The following is a 27,455-nucleotide window of genomic DNA, read 5'->3' on the forward strand; positions in this document are numbered from 1 at the left end:
GAAGGCTCTTTGTCTCTACCTGGATGCTTTTTGCGTGGGTATGTATAAACGTGAAGTCGGCCAGGCACAGTGGCTCACGCCTATAATCCCAACGCTTTGGGAGGCCGAGGCTGGCAGATCATGAGGTCAGGAGATCGACACCATCCTGGCCAACATGGCGAAACCCCCTCTCTACTAAAAATACAAAAAAATTAGCTGGACGTGGTGGTGGGCGCCTGTAATCCTACCTACTCGGGAGGCTGAGGCAGGAGAATCACTTGAACCCAGGAAACGGAGGTTGCAGTGAGCCGAGATCACACCACTGCACTCCAGCCTGGTGACAGAGTAAGACTCTATCTCAAAAAAAAAAAAAAAAAAAAGTGAAGTCAGGTTGTTGTGTACTTAATGTTTATGAACATTATGCATGGTTTGCTTCAGTTAAAATAAGAAAAAAATAGGCTGGGCGCGGTGGCTCAAGCCTGTAATCCCAGCACTTTGGGAGGCCGAGATGGGCGGATCACAAGGTCAGGAGATCGAGACCATCCTGGCTAACACGGTGAAACCCCGTCTCTACTAAAAAATACAAAAAACTAGCCGGGCGAGGTGGCGGCGCCTGTAGTCCCAGCTACTCGGGAGGCTGAGGCAGGAGAATGGCGTGAACCCAGGAGGCGGAGCTTGCAGTGAGCTGAGATCCCGCCACTGCACTCCAGCCTGGGCGACAGAGCGAGACTCCGCCTCAAAAAAAAAAAAAAAGAAAAAAATAAAGTTTTAAGCCCAACAAGTCTAATTTTCCCATGATAACTACTTTATCATTTTTAGAAACATCAAACATCAATGTTTTCCCCCAAAAAAGGCTTTTCCACTTTTCCTTCTTCCTTTATGTTCTATTTGTTTCTGGTTTTCTTCTCTCACTGGTGCCCTGGGGAATCTGCCTGGGGGGTTTATTGCATGGTCCAGCTTTGACTACCCCTTCAGCTTGGACACCACCCTGGAGCCCCAGAACTCCACGGAACCCCCATGCCCAACACCAAGGAGCAAGAACACAGCAAAGCTGGCTGCAGTGCGGGACACTCGCTGGTGCTCTCGCTCATCTCAGTGTTCAGAGTCCAGTGCGATGCCTGGCATTGAGCAAGTGTCTAACAAACAAACTTGTCAGTCCATAGGCACATACCTGGCCACAAGCACAGCTTCCTGGTCCTACACACACAGCCTGCTTGTCACACACAGGCAAGGATGCACACACAGCCACGGCACATGCACCTCATCATCCATGTCCACCTACACACATACCTGGTGCGGTGCACATCCCCACGCATGGAACGTAATTCTGACCACACACAGTTTCAGGTCCATGTTCAGCACCAAATGCCCACTGCACCCTGGCCCCAGCACACTGTCCTTCCAGGGCTTAAACCCACTTGGTGGAAAGGAACTAACTAGGTACCCAGAAGAAACTAACTAGGCACCTCTTCCTGAACCATGGAAGAGGCAGGAATTTCTCTGAAGGGTGTCAAGCCAAGATGCAGAACTCAGACAAGAGGTACAGTTTCTGCTATCCTTTGGCAGGAAAATGAAAAACTACCTCCCTTACCTTGGTGTGGTGTGGGATTTGCAGATCACTTTCACATACATGATCTCATGTATGTGAAGCCCTGTGATGTAGGAATAATTTTCCCCGTTTTCTTTTTTTTTTTTTTTTTTGAGACGGAGTCTCGCTCTGTTGCCCAGGCTGGAGTGCAGTGGCCGGATCTCAGCTCACTGCAAGCTCCGCCTCCCGGGTTCACGCCCTTCTCCTGCCTCAGCCTCCCGGGTAGCTGGGACTACAGGCGCCCGCCACCTCGCCCGGATAGTTTTTTTGTATTTTTTAGTAGAGACGGGGTTTCACCGTGTTAGCCAGGATGGTCTCGATCTCCTGACCTCGTGATCCGCCCGTCTCGGCCTCCCAAAGTGCTGGGATTACAGGCTTGAGCCACTGCGCCCGGCCTTTCCCCGTTTTCTTATGGGAGGAAAAAAGCTCGGGGAGACTAAGAACTACAAAAGTAAGTGCCTGATAATTCAGAAGAAAAAAATATTTCCTTGGAAGCAGGAAGATAAAAGTAGAAATCAAAAGTGGCTCATGCCTGTAATCCCAGCACTTCGTGGGGGTGAGGCTAGTGGATTGCTTGACCCTGAGTTTGAGACCAGCCTGGGAAACCTGGAGAAACCCTGTCTCTACAAAAAATGCAGTTGTGGTGGCACACCCCTGTAGCCCCAGGTACTTGAGAGACTGAGATGGGAGGATCGCTTGAGCCTGGGGTGGTCGAGGCTGCAGTGAGCCATGGTTATGCCACTGTAATCCAGCCTGGGTGACAGAGTGAGACCCTGTCTCAAAAAATAAAAATAAAAATACAGCTGGACGCAGTGACTCACACCTGTAATCCCAGCACTTTGGGAGGCCGAGGTGGGAGGATCACTTGAGGTCAGGAGTTCGACACCAGCTGGGCAACACAGTGAAACCCCATCTCTACTAAAAGTACAAAAATTAGCCAGGCGCGGTGGCAGGTGCCTTTAATCCTAGCAACTTGGGAAGCTGAGGCAGGAGAACCGCTGGAACCTGGGAGGCGGAGCTTGCAGTGCGCCGACATTGCACGGCTGCACTCCAGCCTGGGTGACAGAGCAAGACTCCATCTCAAAATAAACAAATATAAATAAAATAATTTTTTTTTTTTTTTTTTTTTAGACGGAGTCTCGCACTGTCGCCCAGGCTGGAGTGCAATGGCACGATCTCTGCTCACTGCAAGCTCCGCCTCCTGGGTTCATGCCATTTTCCTGCCTCAGCCTCCTGAGTAGCTGGGACTACAGGCGCCCGCCACAACGCCCATCTAATTTTTTTGTATTTTTAGTAAAGACAGGGTTTCACCATGCTGGCCAGGATGGTCTCTATGTCCTGACCTCGTGATCTGCCCGCCTCAGCCTCCCAAAGTGCTGGGATTACAGGTGTGAGCCACCGCACCCAGCCCAATGAATTTTTTAAAAATTAAAAACCAAGCCAGGCGCGGTGGCTCACATCTGTAATCCCAGCACTTTGGGAGGCCGAGGTGGGCAGATCACTTGAGGTCAGGAGTTCGAGACCAGCCTGGCCAACATGGTGAAACCCCGACTCTATTGAAAATACAAAAATTGGCCGGGTGCGGTGGCTCAAGCCTGTAATCCCAGCACTTTGGGAGGCCGAGACGGGCGGATCATGAGGTCAGGAGATCGAGAGCATCCTGGCTAATACGATGAAACCCCGTCTCTACTAAAAAATACAAAAAACTAGCCGGGCGACGAGGCGGGCGCCTGTAGTCCCAGCTACTCGGGAGGCTGAGACAGGAGAATGGCGTGAACCCGGGAGGCGGAGCTTGCAGTGAGCTGAGAGCCGGCCACTGCACTCCAGCCTGGGCGGCAGAGCAAGACTCCATCTCAAAAAAAAAAAAAAAAAAGAAAATACAAAAATTAGCTAGGTGTGGTGGTACACGCCTGTAATCCCAGCTTCTCAGGAGGCTGAGGCAGGAGAATTGCTTGAACCCGGGAGATGGAGTTTGCAGTGAGCCGAGATTGCACCACTGCACTCCAGCCTGGGCAACAGAGTGAAACTCCATCTCAAAAAAAAAAAAAAATTAAAAACCATGCAGATCAAGATCAACGGTGATATAAGAAGACAGGCAGTCTGGAAGGGCAAACAAAGCAAAATAATCTGTAGAAAGTTCTTGAACTTCTCTGAGCCTCAGAATCCCCGCCGACAAATGAGCTTAACAATATTTCCCAAATACTGATGTGAAAAGCTGGTAAGTGGCAGGGCTTCAGTGCCGCCAGCTTTTACATTATACTATTAATCCTCAGGCCAACACTACTTAGTAGGTGTTATTCACCCAATTATAGAAATAGAAACTAAGACTCAGAGATGTTAAGTAATTGGCCAGGGTCACAAGCTAGTGAGTGGGAAGGTGGGTAAAACAAGGATGTCAGATGCCGGAGCCTGGTGCCCTTTCCACCACCAACCATACCGCAGCAGACAGCGTCGGGGGCAGATGGGACAGGCACCGCCAGAGCCCATGATGGAAGGTGGAGGAAGAAGTGCTCCCTGAGAGGCAACATGCGTCAGAGCAAAGGGGGCACGCACGGAGTCCACATGTGCAGTGCCTGGCTGTGAGCAAGCCGTGTGGCTGGAGCAAAGCTGCTCTGAGAGGTTGGGACCCTGCTGTAGAGGGTCATTCAAGGCCAGGCCGAGAAACCAAGGATGGAATCTGCACCAGGGGAGGCCTGGCCAAGCTACCTGGCAGGAAAATGACCACGGAAGGGATCAAGCACCAGAAGACTCAGTAGGAACCCCATCGGTGGGGCCGACAGTGACAAGACGTGCACTGGGGCAGGAGCAGACGTGTGAGAAGCAAGAATCAGCAGGGCTGGGGAGCCACCCACTCACAAACTCACCAGTACTCTGTAATCAGGTTGTCACTTTTTCTTTTTTGTATTTTTTTTTTTTGAGATGGAGTCTCTCCCTGTCGCCCAGGCTGGAGTACAGTGGTGCAGTCTTGGCTCACTGCAACCTCTGCCTCCCAGGTTGGAGCAATTCTCCTGCCTCAGCCTCCCTAGTAGCTGGGACTACAGGTGTGCCCTACTGTGCCCGCCTCATTTTTTTTCTTTTCCTTTCTTTTCTATATCTTTAGTTGAGACAGGGTTTCACTATGTCGGCCAGGCTGGTCTCGAACTCCTCCCAAAGTGCTGGGATTACAGGTGTGAGCCACCGCGCCCAGCCAGTTGTCACTTTTTTTTCTTTTTCTTTCTTTTCTTTTCTTTTTTTCTTCTTTCTTCTTTCTCACTTTCCTTTTCTTCCTTCTTTCTCTTTTTCTTTCTTTCTTCCTCTCCTTCCTTCCTTCCTTCCTTCCTTCCTTCCTTCCTTCCTTCCTTCCTTCCTTCCTTCTTTCCTTCCTTCCTTCCTCTCTCTCTCTCTCTCTCTTTTTTTGACACAGAATCTTGCTTTCTCACCCGGGCTGAAAAGTGCAGTGTCACAATCACAACTCGCTACAGTCTTGACCTCCTTGGCTCAGGTGATCCTCCTGTCTCAGCCTCCCAAGTAACTGAGACCACAGGTGCATGCCACTATGTCCAGCTATTTATTAGTAGCAGTAGTTGTAGCTGAGATGAGGTCTCTCTGTATGTTGCCCGGCGTGGTCTTGAACTCCTGGGCTCAAGTGATCCTCCCACCTCAGCCTCCCAAACTGCTGGGACTACTACATGCTTGGGCCATCACCTTTTTTTTTTTTTTTTTTAATAGAGATGGGATCTCTCTATGTTGCCCAGGCTGGTTTTAAACTCCTGAGCTCAAGCGATCCTCCCATCTCGGCCTCCCAAAGTGCTGGGATCACAGGCATGCACCACCTCATCTGGTCAGGTTTTCACTTTCAACATCCCAGCTCCAACAAGGTCTGACCTGCCGTGGCTCTGCCTCTGCTCCACTAGGGTCCTCTGCCATGGACACACTGTCCTTTTTTTGTTTGTTCCCACATCAGGGCTTTGTGCTCACCATCTCCTCTGCCCAGGGATGCTCGACTCTTGATCACATCACATGGCTGGCTCCTCTTCCTCCTCAAGCAGATCGCAGCTCAAACGTCACCTCCTCGGGAAGGCCTCCCCGATCCCTCCAGCTAGTAGTGTCACCTACACACCCAGTTACTTGCTAGCACATGAAGCTGGTTCATTTTCTTTTTCTTTTTTTCTTTGAGACAAGGTCTCGCTCTGTCGCCCAGACTGGTGTGCAGTGGTGCAATCACTGCTCACTGCAGCCTTGACCTCCCGGGCTCAAGCAAGCCTCTCACCTTAGCCTCTCCATAGCTGGAACCACAGATGCGTGCCACCACACCCAGCTAATTTCTTATTTTTTGTAGAGACAGGGTCTCACTATATGGCCAGGCTGGTCTCAAACTCCTGGGCTCAAGCAATCCTCTCGCCTTAGCCTCCCAATGTGCTGGGATCACAGGCATGAACCACTACACCCAGCCGAAGCTGTTTCATTTTCTGCATAACACTTCTGAGAATCTGCAATAATCCAATTTATTGGGTTATTTGTTCAGTCTGTAACCTCCCACTGGAATGTAAGCTCCGTGAGAGCAGGGACCATGTCTGTCTTGTTCACTCCAGTATTACCAGCATCTTAAACAATAGCTGGTGTGTAACAGATGCTCAACATGTACCTGCTGAATGAATGATGCAGGGGAAAGGGAAGTGAAAGGAAATGGAAGGAAGATGGGACCAAAGTCAGATGTTGGGAAGAGCAGGGAAGTTGGCTGGGCATGGGAGGGCCTTCGCGGGTGGCCTCTGATTGCTGTTTCAGGTATTGTGAGCTACCCACGGGGGACAGGTCCTAAGCAGGAGACAGAAGCAGGAGCCCAGAGGCTGGAAGTAGAAATGCAATGGAGAGAACAGATACACACTTGTCAGGGGGAAAATGTTAAAGATGGGGCAGAGGGGCATGAGTGAGCCTGGGGGTCCTCACACTTTGTGGGAAGGGGAAGGCTCATAGGGGCCGGAAACAGGCGCAGGGCAGGGCCGCGGCAGATTGCACTCGCGCTCACACACACGTTGGAGTGAGCATCAACAAGACCCTCCCTCCCTCCAAAACTAACAGGAGACTAGGACCCAGGTGGTGCCTGGGACTTACCCACAGGACAGCATCTCTGTAGGGATGAGGAAGTCACGGCGGAGGGCCACAGGGGGCGGGGCTGAGCCAGGGGCACAGCTGTGCACAGCAGCCCAAGCCAGGAGAGGAAGAACCGCTCAGAAATCAGCCACTTCCTCCTCGATCCAGCCTGCCAGGCCAACGGCACCGCAGGGACAAACCCTGGACTAATAGTCTCCAGGAAAAGGACAGGTGGGGCGGGGCTGGCCTGAGACCGCCCACAGTGGCCAGCTTCCCTGCAGCCCCAGTGCACGAGTACAGCAGGCCTGCCCGCTGGGCCAGGGCCCCCTTCCCTCGGGAGAGGAGGAGCCACCTGGAGCTCCACCTGGAGCTCAAGCTGACAGAGCAGCCTGCCCCTGGGTAGGAACAAAGACCAGGAAGTAACCCTGGCTGAGGGAAGAGCAACCAATGGGGGAAACCTCTCAGTAGGCAGAAACCAAAGCGCCTAAGGGAAAGTCCTAACAGCCCAATTCCTCAGAAAAGGAGGTGTCCCCTGTGCAGGCCCACCCACCCAGAGCGTCGAGGGGCCCAGTCCAGCCTCTCACCCTGCCCTGGGGGAAGGGGAGGAGCCTCAGGCCCTCACTGGAGCAGGGTTAGGCCCAGCCAGGAGTATAGGAAGGAGCTGCACCTGGGGATGGGGCCTGGAAAGGCAGAGGGAATCTGGGAAGGTGAGATGGGGGTTGTCAAGTCTGCAAAAGACTCACACCAAGGCTAAGTCACAGGCACGTTTATTATCGTCTGGAACATCAAGGCCTTTCCTTCCCTGGCAGGGGCATAGGGAGGGCCAACTCTCAGGAGGCAGCCACGCTGCCACCAGCAGCAGGCCCGTGGGGTGGCAGGGTCATGGGCGGCAGGAACAGCGCCTTCAGCTTGCCTGACAGGCTGGCGATCTCAGGATCCTGGGCTTCGTAGGACTTGACCAAGCGAGCAAATTTAAGGACACCTGCAAGAGGGAGTGGAGGGTCAATGCTTCTTCCAAGGACCAGCATGTGTAAGACAGCTGGAGGGGGTGGTAGTTTAAGCATGAACTGCTTCCCCACTGGCTGGGCAGCTGTTTGCAAAACAGGACACATGCAGGCCTCTGTCCAATGTGGTTTGGATCAACTTCTTGGTCTACACTGGGCACAACTAGATGGGATGCAGTGAATGAAAATATCCCAAGGCAGCGTGCTTCTTGCTCTCAGGTGAACCCTTTTAGCAGTTTAGTCACTGGAACCCCAAGAATGAACACGAGACCCCAGGTCTGTAGCTGGAATGCAAGAAGGCTATGGGGCACCAGAGCTGAATCAGTCAGCACTTTTGGGGAACACCAGGGTCTCCCCAAAAATTTAACCACCAACCCCCAAACAGAAATTAGCTGAAACACCCTGGAGAGACTGCAGCCACTGCTGTCATGCACACATCTCACTAAAAGATGGCACAACAGCGCTGACGTCCAGCTCTGCTACTACTAAGAGTCTGCACCATTAACGTTTGCTCCCTCATCACAAAATGAAATAATAATGTGATTCACAGTACAGGTTGACCATCCTTAATTAGAAAATCCAAAATCTGAAATTATTTGAGTGCCAGTGTGAAGCCAAAAATGGAAAATTCCACACCTGACTTCGTGGTGGGGGGTGGGGGTGGGGGGGCTGCAGTCAAAACGCAGTCAAAACTTTGTCTCATGCACAAGATTATTCAGACTATTATATAAAATTACCTTCAGGCTATGTGCTTAAGCTGTGTGTATATGAAACAAAACAATTTCGTGTTCAGACTTGAGTCCCATCCCCCAAGATATCCATGTATATGTAAATATTCCGAAATCTGAAAAAATCCGAAACACTTCTGGTCCCAAGCATTTCGGATAAGGGATACGGAACCTCTCCTGTACAAAATGCAACTCGGAGGCACAAGCTCAGGGTAGACCCTGGGCTCTGAGTGCCAACACTGTCGCCGTGTGGCGAGAAAGGAGACAATCGCTCAGGGCCCCACAGATCCGGCGCCCTCTCCCGACCCAACCCCCGCCTTCCCGCGTCTGACCCACCTTCCCCGTCGCAGCTGAAGCCATAGGCTTTGATAACCTCCTGCTGGATCTGCGTGGCCACGGGCAGCACGAATTGCAGCATCTTACCCATGTCGTTGCACGCGTTATCCCGAGCCTCGTCCATGCGCACTGCATTCTCAGGGGCGGAGAACGCCTGGATCACCTCCGCCAGGACCACTGCGCGTCAGAAGCAACCCAGGGAGGCGTCCCGGGTAGGCGTCGGAGAACGGAGAGCGGGCCCAGTGGAGAGCGCAGGGAATTAGTGGATTGAGGCTATAGGTAACCCAATAAGATCCCGAGTCTTGGGGGCAAGCGCCCCACTTAAGACAACGGTACCCGGCGTCCCCTACCCTGTTTTCCCGGCGGACGAAGCCAGGTTTGTCCCCCCACATCCTCCGCCCGCATCCTCCCCGGACCGGCAACCCATGCCTTGACTACGATGATTCTCACCCTTTGCCTGCTCAGCGCTCAGGGCCGCGGGTTGGGCCGCGGCGGACGCCATACGACGTCTGAAGCTGCAAGTGCAGCGGAGGTAAATGGAAAGCTCAGGAAGAAAGAGCCACGTCCTACAACAGTTCCCAAGGCCAGTGGTGGCGGAAAGGAAGCAGCATCCGGCGTAGCCGGAAGCCCCCAGGCGTGGTCCGAACTTTCTATACACAAACCTTGTAACAGCCAACACTTATACAAAAAAAAAAACTACCTACTGAATAAAAAGACCTCACGGAAATTGTGCACCCTAAACAGATTCTGTTGTTACAAACAAGCTATCTGAAAGGGGCTTTCCAGCAAATACCGGAAAGCCTGCTAGACAAATTCTAAAAGAGCTGTAACACTGGTGCGCATGTGTCCAGACAGAAGATGGGATATGCATGAACTCCACAATTGGTGAGGGTGAACTCAGGTGGCTTTTTTCTTGTTTCTATTACTGTATAAACAACGATGCATGTTGTAACTTTCAGTAGGAAAAGAATATTCTAAGGAACTTAAGTCATTCATTTCTAGAGTTCGCGAACATTTGCTCTCAGTCTATGCAAATGAGTTCGATGCTGATTGGTTTAGATACCAGCCACTCACAGCCAGTTCGTTGTTGTTAAGCCCAGAGACCTGGATTCGGCAGTAATAGCCCAGAGCAAAAGCCATTCTCGCACTTTCCTAAAATGGCCTTGTCTACTCATGAGCGACGGAGCATAACGCCCGGCCCGATTTCCCTTCCCTTCCAGGCTTTTGAGATTATCAACCACTCCTTTCTCAAACTGTAGGGTGGTTAAGGATGCCAGGTACTAATCGCCTGGACCTATTAAAACTAGCCCACCCCATACCCCGCTTCATAACTGGTTTTGTTGTTTTTGAGACGGAGTCTTGCTCTGTCGCCAAGCTGGAGTGCGGCTGGGGGGATCTTGGCTCACCACAACCACCACTTCCTGGGTTCAAGCGACTCTTCTGCCTCAGCCTCCCAAGTAGCTGGGTCTACAGGCGCGCACCACCATGCGCAGCTAATTTTTGTTTTTAGTAGACGCAGGGTTTTGCTATGCTGGCAGGCTGGTCTCGAACTCCTGACCTCGTGATCCGCCCGCCTCAGCCTCCCAAAGTCCTGGGATTACCAGCGTGAGCCGCCACGCCTGGCCTCATAACCAAAACTATTCCATGGAAAGGATTCAGGACTCTGAAGCCTTTGTTCCAGAGGACTCTGGTGGCTCCTAACAGTGAGACCCCTCTGAACAGATTCCAAGACTTGACCATGTCAGAGGTGAGCCTGTCCCAGGCCTCTAGTGTTTGGTTGGTTGGGGTTCCTTTTGTTTTGAGATAGGGCCTTGCTCTGTCACCCAGGCTAGAGTGCAGTGGTGCGATCATGACTCACTGCAGCCTCGATCCCCAAGTGATCCTCCCACCTCAGCCTCCCGAGTAGCTAGGACCACAAGTGCACCACAACGCCCAGCTGACTGTTTTTTAAGATGGGGCTTCTCTCTGTTGCCCAAGCTGGTTTCCAACTCCTAGGCTCAAGCAATCCACCCGCCTCAGCCTCCCAACGTGCTGGGATTACAGGCATGAGCCACAGAGCCCAGGCAGAGGCCTCCAGTATTTTGACTGCCCAGCCTTGGGATAGGAGGGAGCACTAGCACCCCCGGTACCGCCTCTGGCTGAGTCAGTGCTCCGGGCTCTGCAGGGATCCCCTCTCCAATTCTTCCCAGCCCCTACACCCAGTTCCTTAAGGACTGGTCTTCCCGCTTCCCTGCCAGACCCTGGCTGCAGTTCTAAGTACCGCTGCACTGAGACCCAGCCTCACCCCCATATCCCACAAAGAACAGTCACAGCCATGTTCCTGGGGAGTTGTGAGGATGTTTTTGTTTGGTTGGTTTTGGTTGGGATGTTTTTTAAGAGCGTCATATAGATATTTATATATATAAATTATTAATGTGGGGAAGGGGCAAGGGGCATACATTGCAAAGGGGGCGCGCACACAGGGATCGGGGAGGGGCAGGGTTGGCACACGATGCTACGCAAAACAGCCACATCTAACAGATGAAATAATCACACCAACGGGGCAAGGGAGGGGCGGCGGCCATGGGGGTTGGGCATGGGAGAGAAGAAAAGCAGGGGGGACAAGGAAGAGAGACCTGGTCCAAGATTCTGTGCGCTTTCTGTCCCCATCCTCGCCTCCTCCCCACCTCTGCATACCACACCAGGCCTTGGCCTTCTGTCTGTCCCTCCCTCCCCCACTCTCTGTCCAGCTGCGGAGGCCCTGCAAGTGAGCAGCACCTTCTTGGCTCTGGGTGGCAGGCCAAGGGTGGGGTGGGGGGAGGGTGGGGATGCTCCAAGGTCCAATGTAGGAGCCGTGGTGCTCTCTTGATCGCAGGTTCTACAGTGGCTTGTCGCTTTCCTTCTTCAGGTGACTAGGGAAGGGGCAGTGCATAGCAGAGAGGTAAGAGACTTGAGACCAACCCTGACCTTGCCCCCTTACCGAAGGGGTTGTCAGAGGAGGGGTTCCCTCCCCCAGGAGCACAGTGCCCAGCTGTTCCATGCCCACAGCCCCTCCCAGGCTCGCTGAGCCCATGTCCCCCTGGGGACCCTGGGGTACCTGTAATAGTCCTCCTGGGCAGGGAGCGGCACACTGTGCAGCGGGTGATGGGCATGCAGCCACTGCTGCTGTTCCAGCGCCAAGCGCTGCAGCTCAGCTGACTGTGCGTGCATGGCCTGCAGCTGATGAGCTGCTGACATTGGGGCAGAAAGGGAGGCCGGCAGGTCCCGGTAAGGGGCAGCTGTGAGCAGGAAGGGCAAGGGTCACATGACCAATGGATAACAAGTACCAGGGGATAGCCAGCTCCTTTACATACAAAAGTAATGAACTAAAAAGTTAGGTAACACAGCCAGTTCTCTAAGTTGCCAGTGATAGAGTGGAATTGGGATTCAAACCTCTTAGGCTGACACTAAAACTTGTGCTTCTCTTGGGCAGAGGTTCAGCTCTCCTATTCCCATGCCCAGCTCCTCTAGGCATCTCCTCATTCCTCCTCAAGCCCAACTAGGCCCATCCCCCCACCTAAATACCTCCTTTCTGCCCTTTTCTCATTACAGCTTGCCTACCCCAACTTCCATCCTTACCAAAGAGCTGGTGACGAAGAACTTCGTTCTCGTGCAGAGGGTGAGGAAGCAGGGGGTTAGGGAGAGTTCCAGCTGGGTAGGGGATCCGAGTAAGGTGAGACCCTGAGGCCAGGGGGTCGATGAGAGGGTGCACCGAGGCAGAGGCTGGAGAGCAGAGAAGAGGAAGGTGTCACCAGAAGGCAGGTGTAGGGAAAACCATGCATTTGGGTGAAGGGATCCAAGCCTGGGAATTGAGTTGGACAAACACAAGGAGCTCCAAAGTGGAACGAAGGCAGAATGGAAGAACTAGAGGCCTGTGGGGGGTGGACAGGCTGAGCCCTACTGGAGGAGGGACATATGGATGACAGAGGACAGGAAATTCCAGTCATCAGAAGGGTGTGAGGGGAAGGAGAGGGAGAGGTTGACTGCTTGAAGGAGGTGGAAGATAGAAGTTTAGGAAATAAGACAGGAAGAGGCCAGGTGCGGTGGCTCAAGCCTATAATCCCAGCACTTTGGGAGGCTGAGGCAGGCGGATCACCTGAGGTCAGGAGTTCAAGACCAGCCTGGCCAACATGGTGAAACTAAAAATACAAAAACATTAGCCAGGCATGGTGGCACACGCCTAGTCCCAGCTCTTCAGGAGGCTGAGGCAGGAGAATCGCTTGAACCTGGAAGGTAGAAGCTGCATTGAGCCGAGATCGCGTCACTGCACTCTGGTCTGGGCAAAAGAGCAAGACTTGGTCTCAAATTTAAAAAAAAAAAAAAAAAACAAGAAAAAAAAGCAAGCGGGTGCTGTGGCTCCCGCTTGTAATCCCAGCACTTTGGGAGGCCAAGGTGGGCGTATCACAAGGTCAAGAGATCGAGACTATCCTAGCCAACATGGCGAAACCCCGTCTCTATTAAAAATACAAAAATTAGCTGTATTTGGTGGCACACGCCTGTAGTCCCAGCAACTCAGGCAGGCAGTGCCTGCTGAGGCAGAAGAATCACTTGAACCCGGGAGGCAGAGGTTGCAGTAAGCTGAGATCGCGCCACTGCACTCCAGCTTGGCGACAGGGCGAGACTCCGTCTCAAAAACAAAATGGTGAAAGGATAGTAAGTAAAGCTCATTATTGCCTGTGACACCCAAACCCAAAGCTACAGGGCCCTTTCTAGAAAGTTACAGATCTAGAGACGGAGAAGAACATGAAAGACCTCTCACTGTGAGAAAAGGAGAAAATGGCAAAAAATGAGTTGAATCCAGAGAAATCAGAAAATAGGTTTGTGGATTGGGCACGGTGGCTCACGTCTGTAATCTCAGGACTTTGGGAGGCCAAGGTGGGTGGATGGCTTTGAACTCAGGAATTTGAGACCAGCCTGGCCAATATGGCAAAACCCCATCTCTACCAAAAATACAAAAATTAGCCAGGTATGGTGACACATGCCTGTAATCCCAGCTACTCTGGAGACTGAGGTAGGAGGATCACTTGAGCCCAGGAAGTTGAGGCTGCAGTGAGCTGTGACTGCACCACTACACTCCAGGCTGGGTGGCAGAGCGAGCCAATGTCTCAAAAAAATACATAAGATATGTTTGTGAAGGACTCGGGAGAATGGGGCTGTGAGGATAGAAAGGTGTGTCCTTCAAAGGCTCCTACCTGGGCCTCTGTCATGGGTAGGATACTAGACTATGGAGAGGACTGGGGTGTGAGGAATACAGGTTCTGTGGCCAGGCAAGGCCATGAGGAGACAGGGCTGAGGGAATGTCAGGGAGGCAGAGTTGAGGGAAGCAATCTCAGGAAAAGTCCATGCCAGGCGAGGGGAGGAAAGTCTCAGCCAGAGGAACAAAAGAGCCCAGTCATGATGGCGGACGGTGGCCCCAAAGGGCCAGGGCGAGGAAGGAGGGGGTCTCACCTGCATGGATAGCATCTTGCTGGTGCAGGTGCAGGTGCGAGTGGATGTGGGAGTGCTGGTGGTGATGGGGAGTCACATTGAGCATCTGCAGCCGGGCCAGCGGATCATTGCCCAGGGCCGCCACCCTTTCTGCGTGCTGCCTCTCAGCTGCCAGCCGCTCAGCATAGGACATGTCAGGCCGCAGGGCTGGCCCAGCTGCCAGTGCTAGACGTTCTCGCTCCAGGGGCCCCAGGCTCGGATGAAAGGGGAAAGGGTGCAGGCCAGGTGGGCCAGGCTGCAGAGCCAGGCCCCCATGTCGGGGAAAGGGATCCAAGCCCGGCCCAGGGACCCCATGTAGGGGTTCCAGCTCACTAGGCTTCACCTCGAAGCCAGGCTTGAGGCGGTCACGGAGGTCTCGTTCACGGGCTTCCCGTTCCCTCTCCCGGGCAGCAGGATCGCTGCTGTACAGGGCCGGGACATTGTAACCCAGGAGCCCCGGGTCCACTGCCCCCAGGGGCACGTAGAATGGATGGTTACGATTGCCAGGAGACATGACATGAGGCCGGGCATATTCACTGAGAGTGCGCAAGGCTGGAGTGTCAGGACCCAGGTAGGGGGGCACTGTAGCCACCGCACTGCCCGGTTCAAATGGAGGGCGATGGGGCACTGGGCCCAGAGATGGGCATTCCACCGGAGCACGGCCCTCCTGAGCCAACTTCTGTGGGGTACAGGGAAAAGTGGAGTCAAAGCCGCAGTTATGAAAAGAGGTGGCTGGTTTCAAGCTGCCCATTTGTTTCCACAGCTGAATGCCAAAATGCCTCACCTCACTGAAACTCTGCCCACCTGGAACTTAACTGCGACCCCCCTTCCGAATAGCTGCCCTTCTTGGGATCCACAGGTAGTCCCATCTGAGCATGCCTTCTCCCAACCCAGGAATGCAGACTGCTGTCGCTGAAATCCTTTTCGGCTCCATTTCCTGGGCTGCAGTGGTACCTCCCCTCCGACAGGTGGCGACTTGACTCGCCCGCCCACCTAGCACAAGCCCCAGCACAAGCCGTAGCCCCAGCCCCAACCCCAACCCCAGCACCAGCCCCAGCCCCAAGCCCAGCCCCAGCCCCAGCCCCAGCACCGCAGCGCGGCTAAGAGGGAAGGAGGCAAAGAAGGCGGTGGCGCAGGCAGTGACGCACTCACCACGCTGCGTTCAAGCTCGCGCTCCTTCTCGCGCTCGCGCTCCTTCTCGCGTTCCCGCTCGCGCTCCCGCTCCTTTTCTTCGCGCGCGCGCTGCTCCGCCTCGCGCCGCACCTTCTCCACCAGGTCGGCCCGCTTCTTGGCCAGTTTGGAGCCCTCCAGTGGCACGAAGTACAGGTCGCTGCGCGCGCACGAGTTGAAGCCGCGATCCAGGTGTTTGTTGAACCTGCCAGGCGTGGAAGCAGCGCGCGCTCAGCCGGTGCGAGATGCCCGGTGGAGCCCGCGGAGCCGCGGCCCCAGCGAGTGCTTGTAGGCCCCGCCTAAAAACCACCCCTGCAGGCTGAGCTGCTGCCGGCCTCACTGGCCGCTAGGAATGGACAGAGGAGAGGGGCGTGCTTTTCTAAAACACTACACCAGCGCAGGGCCCCTCCCTGCTACTCCCTCTCCGTCGCCGCCTTGTCGTCCCCCTTCCAGGCCCACCTCCGCCCCACCTGGCCGCTCACCTGGCAGACTGACTGGCATGGCTGGGCACATCTACCACCTTGGGAGGGGGCGAGGGGCTGCGGGCTGGCGGAACTGGGCTCTCGGGGGTCTCATACTCCTCAGCCGGCTCCTGCTTGATCTGCGTGGCGCTCAGGGGCGGCCCTGAGGCAGGGGCCGCAGGTGGTGGTGGCAGAGATGGCAGGCCTGAGGGCCCCGCAGGTGGCAGGGGCCCAGGTCCCACGGTGGGCGAGCCCGGCTTGAAGGTCCCTGGGCCTGCAGGTGGCGAGGTTCCTCTATAGCCCGGTGGGGTCCCCGTTCGGAAGTTGGGAGGGGACCCGGGTTTGTATCCGGGTGGGGTGGCTGTCTTGTAGGCCCCTGGGGACGGGGCTCTCTTTCCGTACGGTGGGGGCCCAGGTGGGGAGGCCGTTTTGTAGCCTGCTGGCGAGGAAGCCACGGTGGCAATGACCGTGGAAAGGGTAGCCGAAGAGGTGGTGACCGTAGGCACCGGTGGGAAAGGGTAGGGCGTCCCCTGAGGTCCCTGGGAGGGGGAGGGGTGTGAACATGGGAAGGACCCTTGAGAAGTGGAAGAGGAAGAGTTGGAAGAGGAAGAGACTGGAGGGCCATTGGGGCCTGCTTGGCTGTAGGACACCTGGCTGTGAGGTGGGGGCAGGTGTGTTGGCCCTGGTGGGTAGGGCCTCAGAGACCCCAGGGAGGGAGACATGGCATAAGGGTGTGCGTGGTGGGAGCTGCCGCCCTCCAGGGGGTGGGGAAATGCTCCAGGAGGGGGCCCAGAGCTTCCGTGATGCTGCTGCTGCTGCTGCTGCTGCTGCTGCTGTTGCTGGTGGTGATGGTGATGTGTTGAGGCTGGTGGGTGGGCAGTGGACTGGGCCCCAGTAGAGGGCGGGAAGGGGCCTGGATGGGCATTGCTATTGGCTAAGAGGCGGCCATAGGGAGGAGGTGGTGGGGGACCCTGGCTCCACACAGCCTGGGATGGGAGAGAAGGCTGAGTATACTTGGGGGGCTGATTGGAGACAGAGAGGCTTGTTGGGGGAGGGAAAGAGTGGGGGTAACTGGGCAATGCCTGGGAAGCTGGGTAGGGGGAGGCAGAGGAAGAGGAGGAAGAACTGGAAGAGGAGGCTGCTGCAGAGCTACTACTAGAGGATGAATAAGGAAACCTCATGGGGGGTGCTGGGGCAGAAGAAGAGGAAGCAGGAGGCAGAGAGTGGGGTGAAGGAGCCAGAGTCGGGCCCTTCTCTGGGCCAGGAGGAAGTCCACCCATACCCTGCCCCATGGCATGGGGAGAGGGCAGATGCCCAGGTAGTGGTTGAGCCCCCAGGCCCGGGGGAGAGGCTGATGCATTGTTGAGGGGTCTCAGGGCAGGTGGGGGAGGCAGGTTCGGGGTCACATGGGGGAAGTTGGCTGGTGGTGGAGCAGAAGGTAGGTTCCCACCACCCACTGGAGTGTTAGGTGGCTTTGTTGGGGGAGCACCACCAGCCCCAGAGCTTGATACTGAAATGGGAGTAGTGGGTGGGGGGTGTTGCTTACCCCCATTAGGGGCCCCCACTGATGAGGCAGCCCCTCCCGCCTTGGGACCCATTGGGGGTCCAGACAAAACTCCTCCACCAGCGCTCCCAGGATAGAGCTGTGGGTGAGGGGGAGGGGCCCCAGGAGGAGCCTGGAACATTCGAGATGTGGGGGGCTCCATGGGAGCATGATATCCAGTGGGTGTCACAGAAGGATGGGGTTCAAAGCTAGCCTCTGGCTGCCGAGGGGTGCTGTCTGGCGGTGGAGGGGAAGGGGGAAAGAGTGGAGGTGGGTGGTAGGGGCGGGCTGGGCCCTGGGACAGGCCAGAAGATGAGTCGGAGTCATTCTCCACACTTCCGGGGCTGTAGATGCTGGGGGATGTGCTTCGGTTGTCCTGGTCAATATCCCTAGGGTCGCTGCTGCCATCATCATTAAGGCTCCGCCCATCCAAGCTATCCAGATCAGAGGGAGACTGTGGCCGAGGGAGTTCCTGCTGTAGAAAAGGGAAGCCTCATTTTTTCTCTTTTCCTTTCCTGCTTCCCTGAGATTTAGGGCCTGTCTTGCATAAAATCATTTCCCCTCACAGCACACTGTTGTACTGTGATGTGGTACCTCTTGCCATCTGGGGACTCCCCACTTTCCCCACATTCTTGGCTGCTCCCTAGCAGCCAGTCTTGTTTCCCTCCTGTAAAACCCTATTCCTTCCTCAAGGATCCATCTCAAGCACCTTGTCTCTACCCACAGCTGACTACAAATCCCTGTCTTCCACCATCTCATAACCACCACTTTAACCATCGTCCATCCCCCAAGCCCTTGGTTCTTAGACCACTTCTGGCCGGGCACAGAGGCTCACACCTGTAATCCCAGCACTTTGGGAGGCTGAAGCAGGAGGATCACTTGAGGCCAGGAGTTCCAAACCAGCCTGGCCAACACGGTGAAACCCTATCTCTACTAAAAGTACAAAAATTAGCCGGGCGTGGTGGCTCATGCCTATAATCCCAGCTACTCGGGAGGCTGAGGCACAACTGCTTGAACCCAGGAGGCGGAGGATGCAATGAGCTGAGATCGTGCCACTGTACTCCAGCCTGGGTGACAGAATGAAACTCTGTCTCAAAAACAAAACAACAACAAAAAAAAACAATAAAAAAGAAAGACCACTTCTGCATTTCCTTAAGATTTATTTGTTCCTTCCACTAAGACTTCTCACCCAGAGACTAGAATCCCCCAACTCTTCTGGTCCCCTTTGGCCCTGCCAGGTCATCTGGTGGTCTGTCAAAGTTCTAAGAATCTCTCTGGCATATTATAGACAGAACTGCTCTCATAAGCACTATGATCTGGCCTTTCTCTTATGTCCCAGGAGAGATCCAGCTAAGAATAGTGAGCATAAGGAAGTCTGAGAAAAGAATGGTCACAAGATGGGTCAGGATGGCGACAAGGGTCTCCCACCTCAGTTTTGGTCTTTTTTGGTGCATTGGTCTCCTCACTTTCACTCTCTGAGATCTCCTCACTCCGACCCTGCTTGTTGACCTTTGGGGTGGAGGCTTCCTCTACTCGGGCCTTCTGTTAGAGAGAAAGAAAATTCCTGTCTTTTCCCTACTCCCAAGCTCCCCCGTTACCCTCTGCCAAACAGGAAGTTCCCCCGACAACACACACACACCCTCAGCCCCAGTGCCTGGGCATCCTGTGGGAGGACCTGAGGACAGAATACCTTGGCTGTCTGCCTGGACTTCTCAGCTTTGCCATCACTGCTGGACGTGCTGACCCCTCCAGGGGAGGCCCGGCCCCTCGATCTCAGTTCTTCCCGGGGCCCAGGGGCCTCTTTCTTCCGTCCACTCCTCATTGACATCTGCAGGAGGAGGAAGGAGGTAGGTAACACTGTTCTTTACACTGCACCTAACTTTATGGTGCACATTATTTGTTCTTCTTCTCTAGACCCTTCCTCCTAGCTTGCCTGCCCCGCCCCTCATCTTTCAGGTCTCTCATTTTAACTCACCGAGTCTTTATTCTGTCGTGTCTTCATTCTTCAGGCTGTGGAGACTCCATTCTCCTCTGCCTGGGCAGCTGAATACAGAAACTTCTCTGCTCCACCCCAAGTTCCCCACAGCTGTGGTCTGGGAAGCAGGATCTCCAAGTTTCCAGTATAGGCACCTGGAACTTTTGCAGGATCTGTTTTCAGTGAAACCTGTTAGAAGGAAACCATCAGAGTCTCCCACTGGGAGAACAGAGTCACAAAGGAATACGATTGTGCTTGTCAGAGAACTGAGCAAGTGGCCCAACCCTAAGCCTTTAGGCCAAGAGGTAGAGATACCACAAGACACTGCTGGCGTGCCCCGTGGGCCACCTTAGCTATCTAAAAGGCAGGGAGATGCTGCTCAAAGTATAATCTCTTTCACCTCTGTAGAGGGCAGAAAATTCAGATGTACCTACAAGCTCCAATCCAGGAGATCACACAGTTTTACCCTTCATGATCCTCAAAGGATATTTGTGAATGCACACATTCCACGGAGCCTTGCAAAGGAACATAAAGAAATGGAACGCGGCATGGTGGCTCACGCCTATAATCCCAGCCCTTTGGGAGGCCGAGGTGGACGGATCGCAAGTTCAGGAGTTCAAGACCAGCCTGGCCAACATGGTGAAACCCAGCCAGGCGTGGTGGCGCGTGCCTGTAATCCCAGCTACTCAGGAGGCTGAGGCAAGCAAATCACTTGAACCTGGGAAGCAGAGGTTGCAGTGAGCCGAGATCATGCCACTGCACTCCAGCCTGGGTGACAGAGTGAAACTCTGTCTCAAAAAAAAAAAAAAGAAATGACGTTGAAGTATTAATTTGTTGAGTACCTTCTTTATATCAAGCCCTTCACACACATGATTTCATTTAATATTTACAGCCAACCCTGAATGGTAAGCATTATTACCTTCATTATGTAGGTGAGGGAACTGAGGCTCAAAGATTGTGATTGTGACTAGCTCAACCTCACACAGTGAGGAACCAGTGACAGAGCCAGAATCAAACCCACGTCTGTGACTTCAAAGCCCATGCTCTTTCTTCTGTACTTTGCTACATTCTCCTCAGAAGTTGGTGGGGAGAATTCTCAGAAGGCCTAGATCAGTCACAGAGATATGAAAAGAATCTTTTCTCACATCAGAGTAGGTAGAAGAAGAATGTCCCATTCTATAATACAAAGGAACACAGCCCTACCAATCCCAAGACTAAACCTAGGTAGCCCCAAATTGTAGAACTTCACTTTTGAGAGCGTCATAAAGGACTCATTCTCTAGTACTTGAGCTCCCTAAGGCTAGAGGAAAAGTCAGGGTTTTCACATGAATGATTAAAGACTCAAAATATCCGTGAGCAAACAATACAGATTTACCAATTTTGAAGCCTGTCCTCCTACTTGGTGAAGACAGGGTTACACAGCTCCTCAAGCCAGTCCATCCATATCTGTCTATCAGTAGGTAGGCAGGTATAGCCAGCTATATTCATTTGCACTTGTTCGTATTTCTTGCTAAGTGTCAAGTCCCTCCAAATTACTGATTGTAAGATCTTTTGAGAGCAAAAATGGTATTTTCTTACTTTTTCTTCCTTTCCACTGATGTCGTATATATACGTGTGTGCACTTCTCTTGTGATTGACCTTTAAACCCACTAACTTCAGTAGGTCTTTCTTCCTGAATTAAGTGCTGCTAGCTCCAGTGGGAATAGACTAAGCTTACCCATCTATTCTATTCTGAGTTGGAGGCCTGCTAGGTAAATGGCATGTCCATATTCTGTAGTGTATTTTTCCCAAGGAACACAGTAATTCTCACTCACCTCCATGGAACCATACTGATGCAAGCAGTAAGGGGTGAGTCTAACCTTTCCAGGAAACTTCACAATTTACTTAGAATCACAAAATTGCTGGGACAGAGCCTGTCTTCTGAACTTTCAACTGATGTTCTGCCCAGTAGACTAGTCTTTTTTTTTTTTTTTTTTTTTTGAGACAGAGTTTCATTCTTGTTGCCCAGGCTGGAATGGAGTGGCGCGATCTCACTCACTGCAACCTCCACCTCCTGGGTTCAAGTGGTTCTCCTGCCTCAGCCTCCTAAGTAGCTGGGATTACAAGCTGCACCACCACACCCTGCTAATTTTTTTGTACTTTTAGTAGAGACAGAGTTTCACCATGTTGGTCAGGGTAGTCTCGAATTCCTGACCTCAGGTGATCTGTCTGCCTTGGCCTTCCAACGTGCTGAGATTACAGGCGTGAGCCACTGTGCCCGGCCAACTAGTTTTTTTTTTTTTTTTAAGATAGATTTTAATTGTTGTTCCCCAGGCTGGAGTGCAATGGCATGATCTCAGCTCACTGCTACCTCCGCCTCCCAGGTTCAAGCGATTCTCCTGCCTCAGCCTCCCAAGTAGCTGGGATTACAAGCGCCCACCACCACGCCTGGCTAATTTTTGTATTTTTAATAGAGACGGGGTTTCACTATGTTGGCCAGGCTGGTCTCGAACTCCTGACCTCAGGTGATCTACCCGCCTCAGCCTCCTAAAGTGCTGGGAATACAGGCGTGAGCCACCGCGCCTGGCCTTTATTTATTTTTTTTCAGCTACAGCTATTTTCCCACATTTTTTAGTTGTTGTGTAGACTGGTATTAAAATACTATCAACCAAAAAACAAAAAAGAACAGAAAGAAAAAAAAAATCCAAAGAACAACACCCACCATAGCAAAAGAGGAAAACAATCTTAAACAAAAAGCACAACAAAGATGACTATTTGTGACTGGTGTATCTTTGCCAGCCCTCCTAGAGAAGGGTGTCCATCTCCCTTCCCTGTCACAGAACCTGTTCACCAAGTCAGTTAGGTTAGGGGATTCAAAAGGTAAGAGAAACACAGGAATGTACCTGAGGAACACAGCAATCATAGTATGCCCTTCTTTTTTAATCACCTGAAATCTGATAAAACTAGCAATGAGTAGCTTTGAAGGACAAAAGCAGTCATAAAAGAACAAGTAATCCTGGGGATAAGAAGTGGCAGAGGAGGGAAGGAGTTAGGGTTGGACTGTGTGTGTTTCTAGACCTGGGTCATGTTTTAGCACCAGCCTACACTCCTAGCAGACAATCATTGTAACTAATATTACAGAGCACCTACTCTGTATCTGGCCACACACTAAGCACATTCACCTTCATTACCTTACTTTAAAAAGAAAATGATTAGGCCGGGCGCGGTGGCTCAAGCCTGTAATCCCAGCACTTTGGGAGGCCGAGACGGGTGGATCACAAGGTCAGGAGATCGAGACCATCCTGGCTAACACGGTGAAACCCCGTCTCTACTAAAAGATACAAAAAACTAGCCGGGCGAGGTGGCGGGCGCCTGTAGTCCTAGCTACTCCGGAGGCTGAGGCAGGAGAATGGCGTAACCCAGGAGGCGGAACTTGCAGTGAGCTGAGATCCGGCCACTGCACTCCAGCCTGGGCGACAGAGCGAGACTCCGTCTCAAAAAAAAAAAAAAAAAAAGAAAATGATTAAGACCAGACTGGGTTGGGAGGAAAGTGAGAAATAGAAAAAGAGCCCCTAAGTAAGAACGGGAAAAGAAATTAAGAGACATATGGGATGTCAGAAGGAATACAGTGGAGTCACAAGCTCCCTGGGAGGGGCTCGCAGGCTAAATTTCAGGATCATTGGCCCAGCCCCCAACATCATTCTGGACCTGCCAGACTAACCAGTCCAAAGTGACTCCTAGATAACAATGCACTGGCCTAAGCCTTCTGAGAATCCAGGACCTTTAGGGAGGCCTCAGAGATCATCTCATCTATGGCCCCTTCATCTTAACAATGAAGCCGGACACTTCAAGAGAAGTGCCTTGCCCAAGGTCACAGAGGCACAGCCAGGTCTAGAGACACAGGTCTCCTGGCTCCTATTCTATAGTATTTCCCCGGCATGAGGCTGTTTCATGCAGCCCTTTGTCCTGGGCCACCCTCACCTGGGATGGGCCTGGGAGCCCAGCCATTTCTACAAGGTCAGGGAAGAAGGCCAAAGGTTAGTTGAGGTAAGGAGGAAAAGGGTAAGTTATTCAAGAAGGGAGGCTCAAAGAAGAATTCATGTTTTAGAAAATGAAAGAAAGTGCAAAGAAGCAAAATGACAACTCTACAAAAAATATAATAAGGGAGGTAGAGGTCAGAACCAACTGCCAAAAGATGGTGAAACCTGAACAGGAGCGTTTTCACCCTCCCATCATGCCTAGGTGGAGAGACTTGGAGAAACACCTATGATCTGCAAGGAACATATCTACCTGTTCCAACAGACTGCAACATGAAAGGGGACACGCTGCCGTGGGGAAACTCCCATCCACCAACAGATCCAGAAACATCCTCCAGAACCCAGCCCAGAGTCCCAAGGACATAGCCGCAGGCCGACGTCCAATAAAGATTCGAAGCCCCCGCCTACCAATTGGACATCCCACCGGATCACTACCATAGCGACACAGTGGCAAAAGGTGCCTCCAAGAGACCATCCCAGGAGTCCATCTGGAAGCCACCCCTGCCCCCTCCCAGTTGCCAAAGCAACTCCTACTCTCCTATAGCACCTCAGGGAAGGGAGCTTAAAGGTACCTACCCTAGTCGAAATAAGCCCATGCACAAAGGGAGATCTTTGAGCTCAAAGCAGTAACTAAGGCCTCCCTATATAGATCACAGCTCCAGGGGCAGCTGACTCTCCGGAAATTGGAGGGTGAAGGGTGGAGGTCGCAACTTGCTTGGAGTGCCTGTAAGGTTGCTCAATTATCTCATTTCCATCCTCCCAGAACCCCTTTCTTCCCAACTCCCCCTTCTGTGTTCCTGTTTTCCTCCTCATTCGTTTTGGAATAACCCACACTACCGGGCCCCAGTGCCCTCTCCAAGAAGTAACTATGTCTGGGATGGGGAAAACAGGGTCAGAGGTGACCTGGAGTAGGGGAATGAAAACCGTCACAAAGACATGGACTTCCCACTTCCACGCTGGAAAACCTCTGGCTCTTCTCAAAGATGGACCTCTTTTCGCCCAAGCCTCCGTTTCCCCGAGGTTCATCAGCCACAGTCCCTCTTTCCACCTACCACACCCCTTTCCCGTTTCCCACTTCCCGTCCATTCCTAACACCCCCAACCCCAGGCTCCGGAACCCGTGTTCTGGGCCTTTGGAGCTTTTTCCTGGAGCCTTCATGCCCCACCTCGCTGCCATCTCTCCTATCCCTTCTGCCTTCGCTCCGAACCCCACTCAGAGCATCCCCCGTTTTCCTTCGCCAACCCCCGCCTCGATGTTCCTCCTCTTTTGGGTCCGCGGGTCCCGGCTACCCCTCCGGCCCCACAGCCTTCCTCCGGAGACCCTCCCTCCTTCCCCACCTTCCCGATCCTCCCGAAGCCCTGGGCCCTGACCCTCCTCGACGGGCCCCACCCCCTGAGCCCCCGGCCTCAGGCCAGGCAGAGCCCGCAGTGGGGGGACGGGATTGGGAAAATAACAAATGGAGGCGGCGGCGGCAGGAGGGGAAACTGGGAGGGGTGGGGGTGGGGAGCCGCAGGCCGGAACCCGGGCGGGACAGAATCCCGCGGGCCCGGGGCCCAGGCGGCCGCAGACCTTACCTGCTGGTAGCTCGAGACGGCTGGCTGGCTCCGAGCGGGATTCCGGGCTCCAGCGCCTCTGGGGGGCGGCGGCGGCAGCTCCCCCGCCCCCCTCTCCTCTTCTCTGCCTCAGTCGCCGCCGCGACGACGGCGGCGGCGGCCCCGACCCCCCCGGAGGGCGGCCCCCATCCCCCCTTTTCCCCGCCTGGCCCCAATCGCCCGCCGGCCCCCGGAGCAACCCCGATCCCCGCTCTGCTCCCCACCTCCCCGGGCTCGCCGCCTCCCTTTGGCCGCCCGGAATGCCCCGGGCCGCGCCGCCCGGCCCCGCGGCCCGCCCGGCCCTCGGCGCGGCTCCGACCCGCCGCCTGCGCCCGCCTAGCACAGCCCGCACCCGCGCGATCCCGGGCCCCTCGGCCGCCTCGCCCACGGCCCCCGCCCCTTCCCCGGCGGCCGGCTCCCTCGCCCCCTCCTAGCCCCTCCCCGAGGCCGCGGTCCCTCCGAAATGGCCCGGCCCGAGGCCCGGACCCGGCACGGGGCTGCGGACGGGCTGGGCGGTGCGTCCAGCGACTCGCACTGGAAAGCGGACGGCGAAGGGAGGGAGCCTGGGAGAGGGGGATGGGAGAAGGGAGGAAGAGGGAGAAGGAGGGAGCGCGGAGGAACGGAGAAGAGAGGGGCCAGGAGGGAGACGCGAGGGAGGGAGCGCGAGGCAAGCCGCGAGGGGGGAGAGAGGGGGAGCCGGAGAGGGGGAGGCGCCGCGCGAGTTGGCCGAGGCCGAGGCCGAGGGGGCCGGGGCGCGGGGAGGGCTTGCCGTGGCGGAATGTGGGGAGCCCGCGGGCCTGGCGCGGGAGAGGGCTAGGTAGGAGGGGCTGTGGGTGGTGAGGGCAGATGAGGGGAGGCTGAAGTTTGGGGGCGACCGGGTCTGTGGCAGAGGTGAAGTGGGAGGAGTTTGGGGGATCCTGGGGTAGAGATTGGGATAATGGGATTGGATTGGAAAGATGGAGCTGCCTGGGGGCTTTGTGGGTGCCTGGTGAGAAGTGAAAGAAGGTTGGGGTGAAGGGTCTGTGGCAGAGATGGAGCCAGATGGGTTTGGGGGCTATTATCAGAGAGAATGGGATGGAAGTTTGGGGTCATAAGGAGGGAGAAAAATTGAAATTCTGACATATATAGGAAGATGGGGCTTCTGGAAGACAGTAAAGCTTTTGGGGGTGATTCGTGTTGGGAAAAGAGAAATATAATAATTGGGGGTGGGGGGTGAAGGATAGCTGGAGAGAGAAGTCCAGAGGCAACGTCAGTGAAGAGAGAGGAGGGAACGTGAAGAACCTTAAGGGATGAAGGAGGTGGACCCAGGTGCCAATTCTAGAGAAAATGGGTTATGGGTAAGAAAGGAGGGCTCTGGATGGGAAAGGGGGGCGGGAGACACGGGGCTGGCTGGATCCTGGGGGTGGGGGCTCTCAGTGGAGCTGAGGAGGATTTACTTGGGCAAGCAGAATGGGGAAGAGGGGGATAAGAAGATTGGAAGGAAATGTAAGCTGAACAAGGCCTTGGCAGCAGTATGGAAGAGGAAAGATCATGGATGGGAAAAGAAAATGGAGATGGGGCCGGCGCGGGGGCTCACGCCTGTAATCTCAGCACTTTGGGAGGCTGAGGCCAGCGGGTCACTTGTCAGGAGTTCAAGACCAGCCTGGCCAACATGGCGAAATCCCGTCTCTACTAAAAATACAAAAATTTGCCGGGTGTGGTGGCACATGCCTGTAATCCCAGCTACTCCGGGAGGCTGAGGCAGGAGAATCCTTGAACCTGGGAGGCAAAGGTTTCAGCGAGCAGAGATCGCACCACCGCAGTCCAGCCTGGGCGACAGAGCGAGACTCCGTCTCAAAAAAAAAAAAAAAAAGAAAAACAAAGAAAAAGAAAATGGGGATGGGAAAGGAGGGCAGTTAAAGGAAATGACAGATTTGGTGGGGTGGGGGGTTGCTGGCAAGCCCATAGGTAGATAGGTAAGGGATACAGCTTGGAGGAGTGAGACACCATCCTCAGGCCTTCTTCCATCTAGTGGCATCTGCATTTTCCTTCTCAAATCTGTTGAAAGTCATCACTGAAGATCCCCTGGGTCACAGGGAAGCAGTCAGGTGAAGATTGGGCTTAATGTGGACCCAAATCCCTAGGTATCCTTGTTCCTCAATCCCACCTGTTCTAAGGTGTAGACAATCCCCACCACACACTGCAGGCTCCTTCCAACCATTCCCTCTCCCTCCCCTGCTCTCCAGGTAGCCTCTGGCAGTCAGTCTGCCGCCAGCCATGAAGCAAGCACCTCCGCCAGCCCACCACCAGTTCCTTCTCCTGGGCTCCCTCCTGGCCCTCCACCAAGCAGCAACATCTCCCAGGACAAAGGACACAGGGTGATTTTTGGCAGCAGAAATTGGGAAGGCCAGAGAATGGGAGGGAGGCAGGCTGGCAAACCGGAAGAGCTGGAGCTGGAGTGTGGATTGGGAGCCCTCAGTAGCGCTCCACATTTGGGGTGGCGACCGGGTACTTGTGGGACTAGTCTTGC

General features: G+C 54.1%; 2 protein-coding genes and 1 non-coding gene across 9 annotated transcripts; all 3 read right to left on the reverse strand.

The window, feature by feature from the left end:
- Window positions 1-7,388: 7,388 nt before the first annotated feature.
- Window positions 7,389-10,016, reverse strand: C10H12orf57 (chromosome 10 C12orf57 homolog). 2 transcript variants are annotated; one of them, XM_010385891.2, is made up of 3 exons: window positions 9,156-10,016; window positions 8,793-8,882; window positions 7,389-7,619 (listed from the first exon to the last, which is right to left on the reverse strand). In XM_010385891.2, exons 1-3 carry the CDS (start codon window positions 9,205-9,207, stop codon window positions 7,468-7,470), a joined length of 294 nt encoding a protein of 97 aa, XP_010384193.1. In that variant the 5' UTR covers window positions 9,208-10,016; the 3' UTR covers window positions 7,389-7,467. The 2 variants fall into 2 exon arrangements, with proteins under 2 accessions (XP_010384193.1, XP_010384191.1); XM_010385889.2 differs by having other exon boundaries at window positions 8,706-8,882.
- On the reverse strand, window positions 9,479-9,540 carry LOC115900159. Its single transcript, XR_004059829.1, has one exon. It is a non-coding gene; the product is annotated as a U7 small nuclear RNA (small nuclear RNA).
- A 1,006-nt stretch (window positions 10,017-11,022) lies between the features above and the next one.
- On the reverse strand, window positions 11,023-25,616 carry ATN1 (atrophin 1). Of its 6 annotated transcripts, XM_030938364.1 has the most exons (12): window positions 24,929-25,081; window positions 23,931-24,078; window positions 19,339-19,527; window positions 19,054-19,191; window positions 18,792-18,905; window positions 15,842-17,838; window positions 15,342-15,564; window positions 14,994-15,182; window positions 14,172-14,868; window positions 12,303-12,446; window positions 11,782-11,962; window positions 11,023-11,596 (listed from the first exon to the last, which is right to left on the reverse strand). In XM_030938364.1, the coding sequence occupies exons 3-12, from the start codon at window positions 19,363-19,365 to the stop codon at window positions 11,563-11,565; spliced, it is 3,744 nt and encodes a 1,247-aa protein (XP_030794224.1). In that variant the 5' UTR covers window positions 19,366-19,527; window positions 23,931-24,078; window positions 24,929-25,081; the 3' UTR covers window positions 11,023-11,562. The 6 variants fall into 6 exon arrangements, 5 of the variants coding, with proteins under 5 accessions (XP_030794224.1, XP_010384194.1, XP_030794223.1 ...); XR_004059489.1 differs by lacking the exon at window positions 23,931-24,078 and having other exon boundaries at window positions 14,974-15,182; window positions 24,929-25,091; XM_010385892.2 differs by lacking the exon at window positions 23,931-24,078 and having other exon boundaries at window positions 15,842-17,835; window positions 24,929-25,083.
- Between the last annotated feature and the right edge of the window lie 1,839 nt (window positions 25,617-27,455).

The sequence above is a fragment of the Rhinopithecus roxellana genome, chromosome 10 (genome assembly GCF_007565055.1).
Source record: "Rhinopithecus roxellana isolate Shanxi Qingling chromosome 10, ASM756505v1, whole genome shotgun sequence".
Taxonomy (NCBI): domain Eukaryota; kingdom Metazoa; phylum Chordata; class Mammalia; order Primates; family Cercopithecidae; genus Rhinopithecus; species Rhinopithecus roxellana.